The sequence below is a fragment of the Erpetoichthys calabaricus genome, chromosome 16 (genome assembly GCF_900747795.2).
Source record: "Erpetoichthys calabaricus chromosome 16, fErpCal1.3, whole genome shotgun sequence".
NCBI lineage: Eukaryota > Metazoa > Chordata > Cladistia > Polypteriformes > Polypteridae > Erpetoichthys > Erpetoichthys calabaricus.
Genome location: NC_041409.2, coordinates 59,699,794 through 59,718,373, shown reverse-complemented (window position 1 = coordinate 59,718,373; position 18,580 = coordinate 59,699,794). Strand labels below are relative to the sequence as shown.

Sequence of the window (18,580 nt, the reverse complement as noted above, 5' to 3'; positions counted from 1 at the left end):
AATTTTCCACCTTAGTCTACTATCCAATCCCGTCCCTTGCGATTCAACGCAACTTACTTATCCATCACGGCAAGAGCGTCTCTAGCTCAGTTGCAAAGAGTCCCTCCTCCCTTAAATGATATGATAGACGGGCGAATTTCACCAATGAAAGGTCGTTATACCTTCAAACTAGCCAATAGAACCCTACAAGGGCGGTGCGACCCTCGGAGCCACTTAGGCTGCGCGTGTGTTATGTGTGCTATGGACTCAGCCCAGTAATATTGACAATAGGGTTGAAGGGAAATTACACCCCCAAAAACCAACAAGACTAACGAAAAACCACCACAAAATAACCACGAGGAGCTGCTCACATTATCAATGCAGGGAATGTGAAACATTTGGAATATATTTCTTTTGGTTTTTAATGGGACTCAGAGGATTATTTCGTTAGAAGGTAAAAGAGACAGCGAAAGGGGGTGCTGCTGGGTTTGGCTTTTTGAAAAAGACCAGCGTTTTTTATTTTTTATTATTTTATTTTATTTTTTTTTTAAATTTTCATTTAACAAGTCTTTGCTGCTGCCAGCTTTGGGGAGCGTCTTACAAACTTAAAGGATTCACACACAGCGACAAAAAAGCAGCTAGCCCTCACCATAGTACTTGCCGGGGAGCGCGATCCACCATCTCTGCTTCTCCAAAGAAGAGGATCAAGGTAAAAAAAAAAAAAAAAAAGTCCGGCGCGTTTCATCAACGTCGGCCTTAGCATGGCACGAAGCTCATTTAGACGGCCTTGTACTCGGTCTCGGGCTGGCGTCTCTTCCGCTGCCCCAGCCTCGGGCTATCGCGCGGGTTTCTGTTCTCCACGGCCGCGGGGTGGCGATCGGGCTGCTGCTAACTATGGCATCGGACTAGTTTTTGCTTCTTTAGTCAGCTGAGGGTTTGCTTCTCCTGTGCACGAGAAAGTCCAACTAGTGGTTTATTCCTCGGCCCCGTACTAGCGAGTAGGCTGCACACCGTTGCACTATTCCGCAGCCTGGGGCCTCGGACAGGCTAATGTGGCTTCTCCTGTTGGGGGGTATTGGGCTGATGAGTCGTGCTGCTTCTCCACTGTCCAGGCCTCAGACGGACGATTCGAAAACGCTAGTCCTCCCGACCCTCGGTTGAGACTAACGCCGATAGCCGCAGAGAAGACCCTTGGTTCGCGTCAATCTCGTCCTTCTCTCGCGAAGTAACAAGGAGAGGGTGGCAGAGGCGTGTGTGTATACGGGAGACGCTGGATCAGCGTTTGATACCCAACTCTTTGTAACATTGCCGGGATCAGAAACTCCACCACTGCAATAGAGTTGGCACTAGAACTTTGTAAAGATTGGGTGTTAAGAAGCCTGCAGAAATAAATCGGCCATGTCTGTGACATGTTACACTACAGCATTACAATTATAGACATGAAGCTGTGTGTTAGAAAGCAGAAAGGTACTTTGAATTTAAAAATCAGCAGAATACTGTAAATGTGAAGTTGCTGTGTGAGGTTGTATATTTTGATTTTTAAGAAGGCCTGAGCTTTATAGTAATCGTAATAGAATTCTGCTCATGGGCGTAATCAAATATTTGAAAGGATCTGCAGAATAAAATGTTATTTGGTAAAAACTGCTTTTTCCAGATGGGCTTAAAATCACATTACTTTATTACCCGTAAAATTGCTAACTAATGGAGAGGTTAACGAGTAACCCACTTTAGTAGTTAAAGCCTAAGGGTCTCTTTTAAAGCATAGTAGAAACCTTTAATTACTTCAAGTAATTTGTGTGCTTTATCCAACTTTTAGAAGATATTTTCTTTGATGCAGAAATTAATATTTTCAAATATCCTGTAAATGCTAGGGTGCTTTTTGCATGGGAAAAGTGCTGTAGTTTTGTTTACTAGGTAGGAAGAATTTTTTGTCCAGTGGGAAATTAGTTTACAATAGCAGAAATACTAAACAGAGTGTGGTATAGTGGTTAAGGATTTGGATTTAATATGCTGAGGTTGAGGGTTCAGATCCCACTGCTGACACTGAGTGACTATGAACAAGTCACTTTGTCTTCACCAGCTGGGAGAAAAAGGAAAAAAATCAAACAATTGTGTCTCTCAAATGGTATAAGTCACCTCAGATAATGCCACCTGTCAAATAATAAGTAATGGTAATAATAATAATAGAACGTTATAACATAGATTCAAGAAGTAAGCCAAGAGACAGCATAATACAACCATTGTTGTGGTCTGTACACACACTAGTAAGACATCAACAAATAAGAATATTGAACTCTGATAGTTCACAGTAATTCAGCAGGGCGCCTAAATCTACTGGAATTCAAAATGCTTATAGCTCCTGGGATTAGAGTTTTTAAAATTGTGCGCTCTTGATCTTTGGCAGCCTAAATCTGCAACCCAAAGGTAACTAATGAAACCTGGGAAACAGAGGAAGGTTACTGTAACAGAATCGTGTTGGCTGCTTTTCAAACTTTGTGATACCATGCAATGAGGAGGACTGCTGCAAACCAATAATTTTACTACTCATTTTGACTGTGTTGTTTAGACAGTTTGCCCTTAATAGTAAGGTTTCAAACACATTGTAGTAAAGCAGATGCAATAATAGTCGATAAAAGATTTATGTAAAAAAAACAAGTGACAATGTTGTAGTTTAAAATAATTGATTTTCCATTGAAAGATCTCAGTTTTTGTTTCTCCTTAACGATTTGTTCTGTGTTAAGATCAAAGGTTAGTCTATTATCACTAATTGTTCCTGGATATTTGTTGTGCTGTTTTATTACTGTGGAGAGGAGAAGAGAGACTTTTAAAATGTACAGTCATATCAAAATGCATTTCAGTAATGTTAATACAAACTAATATTTTGTGCCCAGTGCTACCAGAATAGGCACTGACTTCCCGTAATCCTGATCTGGAAGTAAGTTTGAAAATGGAGGGAGCATTTAAGCAAACATCGCTGTCTGGTTTTTATGACAAGTAAATCCATTTCTAGGCTGCTGAAAGCCACATCCCTGGAACCCGATGTGCACGGAAACCAAACTATTGCAGAACACGCAAGAATTCTCATCAAAATTTAGTTGACCTGACAGCATTTCATTTAGTGGAGGAAACCTAATCAAACTTAGGGACATCAAGCACCATCACAACTGGTGTCGAAGCGCCATATAATAGAAACACAATCCACTCAACAGCAGTAGAAATACTTCTGAATTTAAATATAAGCAGTTGAAAAAAACAAACTGAAGAGTGGAAAGGCATTACTTGGCTTTGGTTAGAGGATTTATTGTAGTGCATTCTTTACAAGAGACTGCATCAGGCTGGGCTTCTAATGGCATTTGAACTTCTGTTTAGTTTCTGCCTGGACTTCCTTCAGTGCGGATTTTGTTGTTTCCTTTAAAAGTTCAAAAGCATGCTCTTAGATTGATTGGGCACATCACATTCAGCTGGTGCAACTGGGTGTGTCCTTCAAAAGAAAGGAATCCTTTCCAAATTTGTTTTTTTTGCTGCCCATCTTTGGTTTCAAGCCAATAGTTTTACAAGGCACAAAGCTAATATTAAAAGTGTTTAAACCTTAGTTTTTTGTAAAATTTATTAGTAATCTTTTTTTTTTTTTACTCTTTCTCCAAACTACTGTTCAATGTAAAATGCAGTGTAACATGTTTACATACAGTATGTGGAGTGCAATTTATTATTAATGATGATAAATATGCAATTAAATATTTATCAAGGCTCACGTTTTCACTATATAATGACTGTCCAGTGTGTCGCACATAAGCTGTTAGGCACCATGTCACGCATTTGGAGTCGCTTTCATTTAATTTTCTTTCTTAGATAGAAACATATACATTTTAAACAAAAATCTTAATTAAGATGTTTTCTGTGCCTGTTCTTATCTGATTCCATATTGTTCATCATAAAACTTGTGCTGTTGATTAACTGTGTATGTTATTAATGGCACTGAATAGAGGAGAGGCTACTGTTTAAATTACTTTCAGGTTGAAACTGGCCACATTCAAAAAATATGAAAACAGTTTCTTTATTTCTAAAGTTGCTTTCTATTTGACAAACTTTTAAGTTAATAGACCTGTCATTAATGAGATGTGTAACCTGGTCAGGAACCTTGGAATACTGTCAGTTTGCTTTTGGTCTCTAAGTAATTGGTAATAAATTTTGGAAGTTGAAATGGGGCTATGTCTGCCAACTTGAGACAGTGTGAAACTGTTTCTTTGGTAGTTGTGACAAAAGAATGGTATGGTAGTACAACAGTTTTCTTTGCTACTTCCAACGTCCTATCTCTGGGATTCTTGGTTTCAGTGTTTTCCTTGTGCCTGCATGGATTTTTCTCTGTGTAGTTTGGTTTTCTCCAATTTTCTAACTATATACACATTTGATTATGGCACCTCTGCATTGACCTAGTAGAGCATTTGCCCAAGATGGCTCTAGAGTTGTACCTGACGGTTTTAGGATAGGCCCTACATCCCTATGAAGCCCAGACCAAGTTAACAGTTTCTGAAAATGGTTGAATGATGGGTGTTCAACATATGGTCATTGTGCAGTGATCCGTAACTCGCTTCTGTTGAGCTGTCATGGGCTTAACATGCAGAGAAAAGTGCATTGCATGGTATCCCCTTTTGCTATGCTCGTGTCAGAATCAAGGCTACAATCTTAATTTTGTGAGGACCAAGTGAGGTAGTAAGAAGTTTTAAAAACATGTGCTGCCGTGTCATGGAATCAGTGGTCTGTTACTGTCTTCATGATGGGGGTATGTTCTCCGCCGTGTCTGTGTGGGTTTTCTACCCACATTCAAAAATTTTGTGTCTAGATTAATTGCCACTTGTATTTTGGTGAAACCCAATGCTAGGTTTGCAATCCTGCAATGTGTTGTAACAGTTTTGAGAATGTTGTTGTTACATATTTTATATGTCAAATATTGTGTGTTGTATTTTAATAAAAATTATCATGCTTTCCCAGGCTACATGAGATAACTTACAAGTGAAGCATTTTCTTTTTGGAAGCTCACAATATCCTTGAGTACTCTTTTTTTTTTTTTTTTTTTTTTTTTTTCTTTTCTTCCCTGATGTTGTTGGCTTAAGGTCTGCCATCCACATGCCACTACCGAGTTGAATTAAGAGGATTTGGAATTGTTATGTATGCATGTTTCAGTGGAACATTTGCTGATTTGCTTAAGGGTCTTGTCAGTGAAGTGTCATTTGTTTTTTGCCAAGTCATGGAGAAATAGAGAATTAACATTTGTGGAAACAACTGCAATAGCAGTACATTTTATTGGCTGAATTAAAGACTGCTGGATTGAGATCTTCTTGATCCAAGGTTGCATTCTGCTCAGTGTGGCCCAGACAATGTGTAATCTGTTAAAGTGACTGGTCTTATTTTCTGTAGTTGGGAGTATTATGAATTTGACTTGCTTACATCAGTTTAAATTACATTATCATTGCTGTATTATATTTATTCTTTTTTTGACAACTGGTTCTTGGATGTGGGAATGAGAGAAGTGTTGGGGTATTGGTAATATTTTGAATGTACATTTTTATCGTCCATTAATTTATCATTTTTAATTCTGAATTGTCAACTGCCTTTTCCCCCAGCTCTCATGTGATTTAATTATTGGAAGACATGTAAACCAACAGAGTTTTACCAGTTTTTAAATAAAATCTTAAAAATGGTATATTGTATCATTGAAACTTTGATTGCTGGAAAAAAGGAAGGTTGGGTTGCAGATAACTAACCCAAAATATGTTAAATGTTATATAAATGACCCATAAGAAAAATATTTTTCAACAGTAATCCTTATGCAAACCACATATACTGTATATCTGAGTGCTAATTGAATGGGGTAGATTTAGCTTTTTATGTTCTAAAATGCTTTGAAAATGGTATAGTAGCAAATGTCAAAAAATCTGAACGAAAATGCAACTGTTTAATTTTCCTCCACATATATACACTCATAAGTATGTTCCAATTTAGACACTTCATTGTGTTAGAAGTAACACTTTCTATAAGAAACTAATGCATATTGAAGTTAAAGTAACCTCTAGATTAAACGACCAACATTAAGAGTGAAGGATTTTAAATTGTTCATTGGAAATGTGATAAACTTACGCTGGTATTTTTGAGTTATTATTGGAGAGCATCAGCCAAATTGGGCGTGTTGCAGACGCTCCACTTCCGTATTCTGTTTACCATCAGATAAAGCAGCCACAAGAAAATAGTACATTCCAGGTGGATTGTCATTCAGCCATCTTATTTCACACCTTTGGAATTTGAGACGCTTGTCTCGAAACAGGAATGCATGGCCTCACCTTGCCTCGCCTCCTTGTCTGCCATTCAGTGTGTACAGACTTCAGGACTAGCAAATTGCAGCAAGAGGACGATTCATCAGTAATCCAATAATGATTGATTATAAAGTGATGAAGCCAACAAGTGCACACCTTTTTTGGAACTCTTGTGAGGCAATGCCTTATAAATTTAAATTTACAGCCTAATTTCAAGTAATTCCTCATGACAATCTGTTTACACAGGGCGCCGGGAACATTGTCTGTAAAGTATTCCAATTTTGCCGTGAATGAAACTGAAGTATCCAAGAAAACACTGAGAAACTGGTTGTTTGAAAAAAAATAGTATGACGTTCATTGCCATATAATTTTGTCTTTCTTGTTTAAACCTGAAAATGTGAATTGCTGTTAAATATTTCCCAAACCACTCTGTCAATGTCAGTATTCATTGGCAAAAATTGTAAGATGCCTTTTACTAGAAAACTTGCTGAATTTTTTTTTTTTTTGTATCAGGTGGCCCTCTTTTTATCATTGCTGGATTTTTTTTTTCTTTCTTTCTCTTTCTCCTTCTGTCCTTCTTTCCTTGACTAATGGGTCCTGGCTGTGGCAACATGAGTTGTTTTTATTTCGCCAGCCAAAATTGGGCATTCCTGCAATAGTCTAAACTTAGGATAACGGACTTTGTATAACAGAGGTGTTTTGTCCTTGCATCCTGTAATGAAAACTGGGGGAGAGGGAATTCACAACTTAAAAATAGCTTGTATTTTGAGACCTTTTCTCAGATATGTTTTAATACAGGCATTTTTACCAGTAAATTATCTGGCTAAGGGAATGTTTGGACAAAGCCAGGCATGATTCTCTGGGAATCCAGAGCTGGCAGTTTCCTAGGTCAAGACCTGGCATGTTTGCTGGGAATTTACTGCCTCTTCTTTTTTGATAAAAGCCATCAGGTTGTCTGGTAAAGTAAGCAAAATGTCACAGTAAGTGAACCAATCATAATATGATGACATTTCTAAGATCATGAATAACTTTGATGTTCACAATGAAGCGTGGACATTTTGTTTTATGAAGTTCATTTTTTGGAAAATGATGGATTATTGTACTGACTTTCAAATAAAGAAGTCATGTTCCATCTAAAAAGACAGGGAATAAAAACTGCTAGCCTTTTTTGTGTGTTCACTTCCCGGTTCCTGTGTGGATAGCGCTTTGAGTACTGAGAAAAGCGCTATATAAATGTAATGAATTATTATTATTTAGAACACCTGTGCATCATTCTCTTCATGACCATTTTCATCTTAAACAGCAAAACATTTAGCAGTGGGAAAGAGAGCAGGGCACTCTGGTTATCATTAAGGCCCTAGTGAAGTGGAAGGTCTGCTGTGTGATAGAAATAAAAACTTAACCCACTTAAGATTTGGGCATATTGATAATTTGTATCCAACCTCTACTGTTTTTCATTTTCTCGTTCAAAATAGTTTATGCATTGTGCATCTTTAAGATTTGAGTATGTTGTGCAAAGTATTTCTTTGAAATATATTAGTTTTCAATAAAATGAAGCCCTTAACCATGGCTAATGACCAGCTTTTTCTTGTAGAGAAAATTAACTGACATCGGGGTTATTAGACATTTTGTATGTGTCCAATCCACCCAGCCTAGATTGTCATTTTAAGACAGTATCAATGCAATAAAAATTCCAGGTCACCCTAATATATATGAACAGAAAATCCACCTAAACTATGTAGGAGTTTCCCAGGATATTTGTGTAAGAGAAGCAAGTGACTATCTTATATATAATTTGCCAGCCTACTCACTCACTCACTCACTCACTCACGTCCATCCGAAGCCAAATGCGCAGTCGCCTTCTGCGCACGTCCGAAGCTGAATACACAGTCGCCTTCTGCGCAGCTGCGCGAAAAACCGACATCACGGCAGGCGGCGGATTTACAGCCGCGAAAATTCAAAGAGAAAGGTGACTTCGACCGACATCCAACCCCAACATCTTGGCAGGTGGCGGATTTACAGCTGCAAAAATTCAAAGAGAAAGGCGACTTCGATTAAAGCTCTAGAGGCCTGAAAGGCGATTTCGACTACAGCTCGAGGCCTAATTACGCATTCATTCAATACACCTATATCAGGTTTGTGGTGCGTATACTTATTACTATTCCACTCGTGCCCGTTTCATCTTACGTTGTCGAAACGGGCTCTTTGTCTAGTCAGTAATATTTTGAATGTACATTTTTATCATCCACGGATTTCTCTTTTTAACCCTGAATTGTCAGCTGGGTTTTATTACATCTCTCATATAAATTTAATAATTTGGAGACATGTAAGCTTAATGTGTTGTGCCACTGCTTTTAAATAAAACCTCAAAGATTCTTAAAAATATATTGTACCCTTGAGCCTTACATTACTGGGGGGACGGGAGAAAGGAAGCTAGTGTGGCTATTGAGTCCTCCTCTTTCACTTTAGGTAGTTTGTGGTAAATACAGTAGTATAGAAACTGTTTTTCTTTTGTAATCAAGTAGAAGTAGTGTGTTTTCATGTCGCTTTTATTCTGTGTTATGAATAAAATAGAGAAGCTACAAGATTCTCATTTTGATCCCATGGTAACAAGATGTAAAAGGCAGTATTGTAATAGAAATTATACTGTGGAAATGTGAATATCGGGCAAGGAGGTGTTAGTTAAAAATTGCAACTTCAGCTTTTTAGACCTAGAATCCCGTTCATAGTTACACATTTGCTATGCCCTCTATCAGACCCTTGTTTCAGTAGGGCATCTGTTTCTCAATCTGTTGACTGTAACAAAATTTTTGATTTTAAAGTACGTTTTCACATTCTGACTGTCTGAAAATTCACTGTAAAATTATTTAATGTCAATCTGATTTAGCCCTTAAATACTGCAATTAATTAAGAATATAAAATCTTGCCAAAGCTGGATGGCTCACTCTTAATATGTGGTTTGTTGATCTCATCCAAATTGTTGGCTATTACTGGTTTTATGAGAAGATGAGGTTTGTGTTAATGCTTAACACTCTGCTGTATTATTTTCAATTTCCCAGTCACCTGAGCAATTTAGAGTTTATCTTTAAACCATATTCCATCAGCTGTCTACTTCACCAGTGCTGTTAATATTAAAAAATGGAACCAGCTTTCAGGGATGTTCATGTAGTGCACATAGTGCTGGATTTATGAAGAGGCATGCATTTTGTAACACAGGAGAGTGAGTGAAATGGACAGTTATTGAGAGGCCAAAATACTGCTCTTTTTATCTTAATACAGAAATGTTTGCAAAACAAGATGGCATGCTGTAATCAATGATGAAATGAAGCATGCAGGATGTTACATTTGTTGAGGCTGCCATTTATTTTTTATTTAGGGGAATGTAAGTGGAACTGTTTGGTGGTGACTGACTGACTGGACTTTGTCTGGTGGTAGCGGAGCCTTAGTCAAGTTTCATTTAGCCAGATGTTTATTTTCATTTGTTTTTGGGGCTTCTTGAAAGATCGATCTAAACAACTTTAGATATTTTTCCTAGGTTGATAGATGATTTCTGTTATTTTACAGGCTGATGTATTTCTACAAATGCATACAAATACAAATTATATGAATTTTAGACCAAACTGAATAAAGGAAAAGAAGTAAGCTTCCCTGTTCGTATTTGATGTAAATTTGAATGGGGTGAAGGCACACTCTTTTAATTCACGAAAGGTACAAGGACGCTGGGTGACTTTCAAGGAAACAATGTAGCCAACAGCAACATGATATTAGTGTTTTGCAAAGTATAGCATGCACCGTTTGCAGTTGAATTATTAATGAAGGAGTGCTGAAAGCTTTTGATGTCTGTTTTGATCATTGCTTCAAATATTCAATTTTATATTCTTGTTTAATAACAAGTCTATGTGACACTTTCAGTGGTGGAGTGCCCTGAAATTGGCAAACCTGTTGGTTGACTATAAAAGAAACTGAAAATCGAACTGGCCATGAAAATCCAGATCTGCGAACTTCTTGTTGCGAGTAATCTTGTTTGAGTTGCTCCCTCCACCCAGGAAATTTATTTTCATCTGCATTCCAGAGAGATGTGTGTTAGGTTAATTGCTGCTTCTAATTTGGCATGATTTGTGTGCATGCATTAGTGTGCCAGACGTTGTCCATTCTGGTTTGGACAACTTTTTTTGCTTTTGGAGTGCCAGGGATAGTCTCCCGACACTTTGTAACCTTGAATTAGGACAAGAAAATGAATAGATGAACACGCAAGGAGAGTTGCATTTAAAAAATAATTAAATCAATATTCATTCACAGTAGTTAGTCAGATATTCCTAAATACTTGTCTCAGATGATGGACTCTGCTTATAAAGACTTAAATAAAATGATGTAACAGTTGCCAAAGTATTACTTTTACTCTCAGACACCGGAGAGACATTTTATAAGTAGTTAACAAGGTCATTATAATGTATTTTGTTGTTTTGTATTTGTTAATGGTCCAGATGCTTTTCATATTTATTTAGCCTTGTTATACTATCTATCTATCTATCTATACTACATATCACAATAGCTGAAGTTAATGGGATTTTATTGTTGCAGCTTTTTATCAAATTGCTACCATGATTATAAGTTGCCCTTTTCTGTTTACTTATTTTGTGTGAATGTAATATTTGTAGTTTTTTATTTTCGTATTTACTTATTTTTCTTCCATTCCAGTAGGGATATGTCCTCAGCAGCCACCTCTCCGCCATCAGTTGACAAAGTGGACGGATTTTCCCGGAAGTCCGTCAGAAAGGCGAAGCAGAAGAGGTCACAGAGTTCCTCTCAATTCCGATCTCAGGGAAAACCAATAGAGTTAACCCCTCTGCCTCTTCTGAAAGGTACCTTTCCTACTCTTAGCAGCAATGCCTTTTTTGTAAATCATGAGTCAAGTGAATCAATTTGCAGATATTCAAATTTAACAAAGTCTAGAATTGTAATTCCTAAATGATCCATCATTGAGCATAATTTTGCCTGTTGCTCCACATGTATCTCTTCATACTATTGAATTCTTTTTTTCCACAAGGTATAAATTGCTGTTCAGTTCTTTAAGTTGGACAAATAATAAAAGAGTTGACCCTTGTTCTAAACATTGTAAACGAAACTTTCAGCTGTAAAAGTGACTTGTTAAAAGATGGAATAGAATATCTGAAAAAGGCTGAGGTGGTCAAACTCAAGGGGAAACTGACATGCTGTTTTTTTGCATTTGGATGTGTCGTTTGTTTTTCCTTTTGGTGTTGTGACAGTTGATTGCTGACTCTTTGTGTGACCGCGAGCAAATTGGCTATCCTGTTGCTTCTCTGTTTGCCATCAGCACCACACTGTTTGGTTTTTATTTTTTTAAATAAGGGAGAATTTTAATGTAGTTAAAATGTTTAGTTGAAGCTTAAATTAGTGTTTTATTGTGTTTATAGTTTTCCATCCATCATCCAACCCGCTATATCCTAACTACAGGGTCACGGGGGGTCTGCTTGAGCCAATCCCAGCCAACACAGGGCGCAAGGCGGGATACAACCCCCGGGACAGGGCGCCAGCCCACAGCAGGGCATGCACACACACACACACACACACACACACACACACACCAAGCACACACTAGGGACAATTTAGAATCGCCAATGCACCTAACCTGCATGTCTATGGACTGTGGGGAGGAAACCAGAGAAAACCTACGCAGACACGGGGAGAACATGTAAACTCCACGCAGGGAGGACCCGGGAAGTGAACCCGGATCTCCTAACTGCGAGGCAGAAGCGCTACCCACTGTGCCATCGTGCCGCCCATATATAGTTTTGTTCACTGGAATTTAACTTCTCCAGGTTTTTGTCTGTATGTTTGAACAATTGAGTGTAACTTATTGGGGGGGGGGGGGGGGGGGGGGAAGTCTTAACACTTCCCTATGTGAATTTAGAAATGTTAAAAGTCTTAATCAGTTTCTGCATGGTTCTTCATTTGCTGTTAATATCTTTTGTCCAAGTCTTTCTCTGTTCTCAAAATAAGCCATGCTGAAGCTGCATTCGTTTTTAAATGCTTCCTTGTGTACCTTTTGTACTTCAAGTATTCTTTGCCTTGCTTGATTTTATTTTGGTATTGAAATTGGCAGAACTGCAGTCTTGGTTACTAGCTGTGCTTGTGGATTTGTTTTTATTTTCAATTTGCTCCCAATATGAGCATTGATTAACAGATCTGAAAAGAACAAGATGATAGAAATCTAAAAGCATGATCAATGAATGCTATTTTCGTATAATCTACAAGTCTTTTAAGAAATTTTAAAATACTGGATAGTACAATAGACCAAGTCAAAGCTATTGTTTTAGAAGAATGGCCATGATCAGAACAAATGACATATAAAATTCATTCTGTGACAAAAAACAATTTGTTCTTTGATCTGCATTATCATAATGGCCTGTCTCAAATAATGAATGTCTGTTGTTTTTAATGAGCAGTTCATTATGTTTGTTTTATTTAAATTTAATGTTCACTGTAATTTTTTTTTGCATATTCAATGCTTGTCTTCATCAGAATTCAAACATTTAGAAGTGTCTCGCTTTTTGCAAAATGCCTATCCACATTTTTGTTCTGGTGTGCTTTTATATAGACCCCCAAAGCAGGGATACTAGGCAGGATCTGGGTGATCTGTGGGGCCATTGCAAGAGAACAGTTGTGTACACACAGCTACCCTCACATTAGCCAAATCAATTTAGCATCTTTGTTTAATATCACGTTTTCAACATGAATGACAAAACCCATGTGAATACATGGGGAGTCAGCAAAAACCTCAGTCATATCATGATCCAGGTACCCTGATATGATTTAAATGTGCCCTTTACAGAAGTGAACTTTTTTCAAAGATGCAGTTTTAACTAATTGTCTTAAATACTCAATCTTTGTTTTCCCCTTTTTTATGTACTTAGACGTAAAAGGTTTAATACTTTCTTTAAAGCTCATACCCTTCACTCTTCAAATTTAAAATTTTAGATTTATCTCTAGATGCTGTGATGGCTTCGTTTTAACATTCTGACCAAAGCTACACATTATAACATGTGGTATTAATACTGTATATTTTTAAGCATAGCCTTTACTGTATTTTGCAGACTGGGAAATGCAGCTCACTATTCAGTTTGCAGCCTTTACTCCAGTAACCTTTTTATATTTCCACCTTTTTCCTCTCCATATTAGGTGTCAATTGGCCTGATTGTTGTTGAATAAAGATTTTGAAAAGACTAGGACAACTCAACACATCCACCCATTCACCTGTTTTCTAACCTAAGCCAAGTTCATGAGAATTGAGCCTTTCCTGGTAATACTGGAGACAACACTGGAAACAGTCCTGTATGAGACTGTAGTCCATTGCTGAGAACATGCACACTGGTCCACTTTGGATGCACATTTTTAAATTGTGTGAGGGAAACGAGAGTGCCTAGGTAAAGATGCTGGGTAGTCACTAAGACAGTGTGCAAAGTCCAGGCAAACTAATGTGCTAGGATCTTAACACACTGTACTGGATCTTTTGAGACTTAAATGACTGTTTCTTAGATTTTCTCTTCATTGTGTATGGTAAAATAAGTTAGATTTAAAGGTGCCCAAGATACTACTTGTAAGGTAAGGTTGTTATATGTATCTACAGTATTGTAGTGAAGAAATATTTTCTCACACATTTGAAAATTTTCCTTTTACCCAGCTTCATTGTCATATTTCAAAATTGATTTCGAAGTAATTGTTAGTACCTTCTTATATATTTCATTTATAATTATAAATTCTGTCTTGTCTTCTCTTAATTTTTGTTTGCTCAGCTGAAAAAAAGTTAAGCCACTTGAATATTTCATTGTACTTCATAATATGAAGTGGCGAGTTAAGTTTAGTAGCTGTTCCACTGACTTCTAGGGTCTTGCAGAAGGGGCATCAAGTTTGCGTGGTTATAGGTAACGGGTGAACATAGGAACACCTTTTGCTTTCAGTGATGAAACCAGACTCCAAAATTTTGGTATTAGGGTACACTTAATGAGTAATAAGTATCCTAAGGTATTTATGTGCATACTATGGTTAGTTATGCTATTGCAGTATGACTGTGTCTTAAATCGGTAACAGATAATTGCCTGATAATTTACAAATACTGTGTAAGCACAAGATGAACTTGAAAAGGATATAGACAGTGATGTTCTTTTTTGATTTTTATGGTGCTGTATTTGAATTCCAGCACATTATATGCCACTGCCCTTGTGTCATTTATATAATGAATCACTGTCTAAATACTTCTTGATCTTGCTATTTATTGTTATATTTAATGCTTTTGCATATCTGTTAGTAGGGTACGATATGCATCGTCTGTGATATCTTAATTGTTGTGCAAGCTGAAATGATCAATTATGTCATTCACTTTGCAAAAAAAACAATCAAACACATGCCTTGAGTGTCCATGCATTCACTGTCTCTTCTAACTTAACAGGATAGACTACTGCGCATGCACAAAGTAAGCACTTAGGTGTGCATGTTGAGTGCATCACAAGTTAAACCTAAAAATGAGTGAGCAAACAGTGTCGGGGGGTAAAACAGCCTTGCAATCTACGTTGTTAAATTTAGTTGCAAAACATGGATCCTCCTCACTCACATGGAGGTGGTTTGGCTCTGAAAAGACTGATGTTAATTAAAAGACGGCAATCTGCAAACTATCTTAAAAAATCGTTTGAATGGATTTTTTTTATTTCTGTATGAAGCATATACCTATCGGGTACGTTTTATTTTGCAGGTCATTTTGGTTGGGGGTCCTCGATTCCAAAGCACATTATTTAAAACATTCATTATTTAAAACACTCGCACAGATCCCTGACCTCCTTGTCCTTTCCCCACTCCACCCCAACCCTCATTGCCGCAGAAGTTGGAGCAGGAGATGACGCAAGGGGGGGGAGCAAAAAAAAAGAAAAAAAAAGGTCTTTTAGCAGCTATTTAAAAATAAACAAATAAATAATAATTCTGTACACTGTCGTTGAAAAAGAGATCAAGTGCTACTTTGTGATACCTGAGGTGGACAGTGATGTAAATCTGAGTGGTAGAAAACACATGAACATTTCTCCAAAAAATGGGAAAACTTGCAAAAAGTACCTGTGCATCCCTTCCTCAAGCAGCTCTTCTGAGAGGGCTTTCAGCACTAGAGGAAACATTCTGCTCTGAAGCCAGATGCTGAGGAGAGACTGTTGCTTCTGTCACATAACTTGAAGTTTCCTCAACAGAATTTAACAATTTTTATTTTTTTCTGATATCGTTGTGCAATATTCTACAGAACTTGGAAGTTACTAATTTGTTTAAAAATGTTAGGTTTGTTTTTTGTGTCTTTCTGCTATGTATGACAGAACTTGTTTACAAATTCTACATTTTGTATTCTAATGTGAGGTATTTGAAAGAAGTTTGGATTTTTACACTATAGTACAGTATGTTAGACTTTTGTTCTTGGTTGTTTGCTGCACAATTTACCTTACAGCAGAACAATGTGTTTATCTAGACTGTAATATTCATACCCTGTGTGATTAGTATTTTATTCCCTTTCGATTGATATCTTGTTTACATTAAGGGTAAACGTCTGTTTCAAACACTCTCATTGTAATAGTTTTGTTGGTTGTAGTGGAATGTTTTGTGTAAATCCTATAGGCCACTTTGAAATGGTTTACTCATACTTGCACTGTTTGATCTTAGTAATACTTTGGCTGGTGATTTTAATGTTTTTGTGTTATGTTTTACTTCAGTTTTAAATAAATATATAAATCATGATTTCCTTAACTGTTGTTTTATCTAATAATGTTAATCTCATTATTGAGCTACAATTAATATCCTATTAACAAGACCAAGCTGTAAGACTTTTACAAACACATTTTTACGAACACAGTCCCAGAAAATAATGAGGTATAATTTTTATGTAATATATGTACAATAAAACTATCTGGTTTTATTTACAACTTTTTTAAGGTGCATACTAATTCAGTGTGAGCAGGAACACTCAGTAAAACTGAATAAAAAAAAAAAAATGAAGTGACGGTGAGATACGAATAAGGCAGATTTACCAGCATTTGTGTGTCAGCTTTTATCTCTCCAGATCAGAGAATGTCCTGTTCCATTGCCTCAAAACACCACTCACATCTACAGTTATTCCCAGTTTCAAATAAAAACTAACAGTGTCAGATCCCTAGGGTGGTAGTATGTATCGTGATCATGACTGAGAGAATAAAAGTGAAAGAAAAAAAAAAGGTAACTTTTACAAGTACTATAAATGTACACTGTCTGTTACAGACGCAAACCAAATGTACGTGTTTTTTGTGTATTATTAACAAGAGCAGCTCACTGCTGAAAACGGCAGATATAGGAGTCAGTCGGGATTGAACCAGGGACTCTTGATTACAAGTCAGCAAATCTTACCGCCATGTCACGGAAGCTGTTGTCTTATCCTTGAACCTTTTGGGAAGTGTTTATTTGATCTTTGGACTTCAGGCTTCACACATTATATAGTTTATACCAACATTTTGTCATTTACTATTAAAATATGAAAAACGTTTGTTTTAACAATGTGTTTACACAGATGATTGTAGAAACGGAACACACATGAAATGCATGTGTTCCACATAACGATCTGTTGTTTCCACTCTAAAACTACAGCACTTCACCCCCAGATAATCAAGGCATGAGCTGGGATAACTTTGTGCACGTTCTGCTCCGGTGGGGGGATGGAATAGCAGGCTGCTTGCTGCTTGTCTTTATCGGCACATTTACAGGACAAAAGACGCTGACGGAGAAGTGAGATGGGATTTAAGGTGGGCAGGATCTACAAGTTTTTTCGTAGGCTCTGGTAATTCTAAAACTGTAGCCCTTAAATGAATGTGATACTTGAAAATATAACCTTTGACCAAAAAAAAAAAAAAAAAAAATTTCTGTGCACACAATTTGATGTGATCTAATAGTAATTGTAGAAATTAATGAGGAATGGATATTGTTGGCTGAATTCATTTTCTTTTCTGAAACTCTAGTTAAAGGGTTCTGTTCCCAACACTGATTTTAGCTATTTAGGGGAGAACTGTTTGAAACCAGTTGGGTCTGAGATTGGCGTCTACTGTATATCTTATTAATTTCAACTAAATACAGTTTAAACCATAGGTTTTGCTGGGCGGTATACCTGTTCATACTGAAAACCGTTTTTTATTTTTGTTATGATATAGATTTTTCTTATACCGCAACATCGGTTTAAATTAAACAGCGTTCGGAACGTGGCGCAGCGGGAAACTGTTCAAGTGGGGACCTTTTTCACTTCTACACCGCTAATCAGAGGTGTTGCGCAGGGGCTCTTTTTCACTGCTACACCACTAAATAGGTAGTGGTAGTGTAGGTATTGCGTGGTGAAAATGGACAGAGAACTTTCCGAAACTGAAGCTGTAGCAGACGATAAAGTTAAACATAATCACACAGAAGAACTTTTGCCGAAAAAAAGGAGTCATGGCTGTTGCCTGGAGATACTTTGGTTTTAAAAGGTCGGATGTGGACCATTATGTTCAAATGTGTAAATACTGTTTCTATACTACTGGATAATACTGCAAGCCAAGTTGTACTTGTTTTATTTTTTTCAATACAGTGTAATGTACCTGGGTACTGTGTAATAATGTGACATGTTGACTTTATTCTCGACATTTCTGCTTTATTCCCGCCGTTTATGTCAAGATTAAAGTCGACATGTTGACTTTATTCTCATAATTTGTCATTAAAGTAGAACATCATAAACTAAACTTCATCGTAAAATGAATATTTAATTTACTAGATTTTCTCAAACGCCGTCATAAGTTATGTAGCACATTTAATGCTTTGTGTTAAGTGTTCCCCAAGCCATGTTAAATTGGTACGTGTTACTTAAACTGACTTCCTCTTGTGCTGAGGTGGCGATCGCCGCACAGAATACATTCACTCCATGATATTCCTGCTCTCTGAACATTTAGAATGCTAAGATAAATACTTGATATCATTTTAATGATGAAATGCATTAAAGCATGTATTATTCATGTGGGGACACGGCGGCGAGGAGGTTGCACTGCTGCCTCGCAGCAAGGGTGTCTCGGGTGTACCCTGCCTTGAATTTGCATGTTTTTCTAGTGGGTTTGCTCGGCGTGCTTCAGTTTCCTTTCAAAGTCATGTAGGATGTGGTGTTTTATTATGCTGGGTTGGGCGCAACCCTGAATGGATGGCATAATTAAACACGTATAACGAAGATATTTCTAAAGTTCTGAACACTCCGTGGGCTAAGT

At 37.2% G+C, this 18,580-nt stretch overlaps 1 protein-coding gene across 4 annotated transcripts in view; it reads left to right on the top strand.

The window, feature by feature from the left end:
* The first annotated feature begins 206 nt into the window (after window positions 1–206).
* Window positions 207–18,580, top strand: part of ppp2r5eb (protein phosphatase 2, regulatory subunit B', epsilon isoform b) — a 125,767-nt gene continuing 107,393 nt past the window's right edge. The window contains exons 1-2 of one of the 4 annotated variants that reach the window (XM_051919966.1): window positions 207–688; window positions 10,989–11,149. In XM_051919966.1, the coding sequence (XP_051775926.1) occupies window positions 10,993–11,149 (157 nt within the window). In that variant the 5' untranslated portion in view covers window positions 207–688; window positions 10,989–10,992. Of the gene's footprint in view, window positions 689–10,985; window positions 11,150–18,580 lie in introns of all 4 variants that reach the window. The other 3 variants (XM_028821143.2, XM_028821142.2, XM_028821140.2) reach the window with 3 other exon arrangements.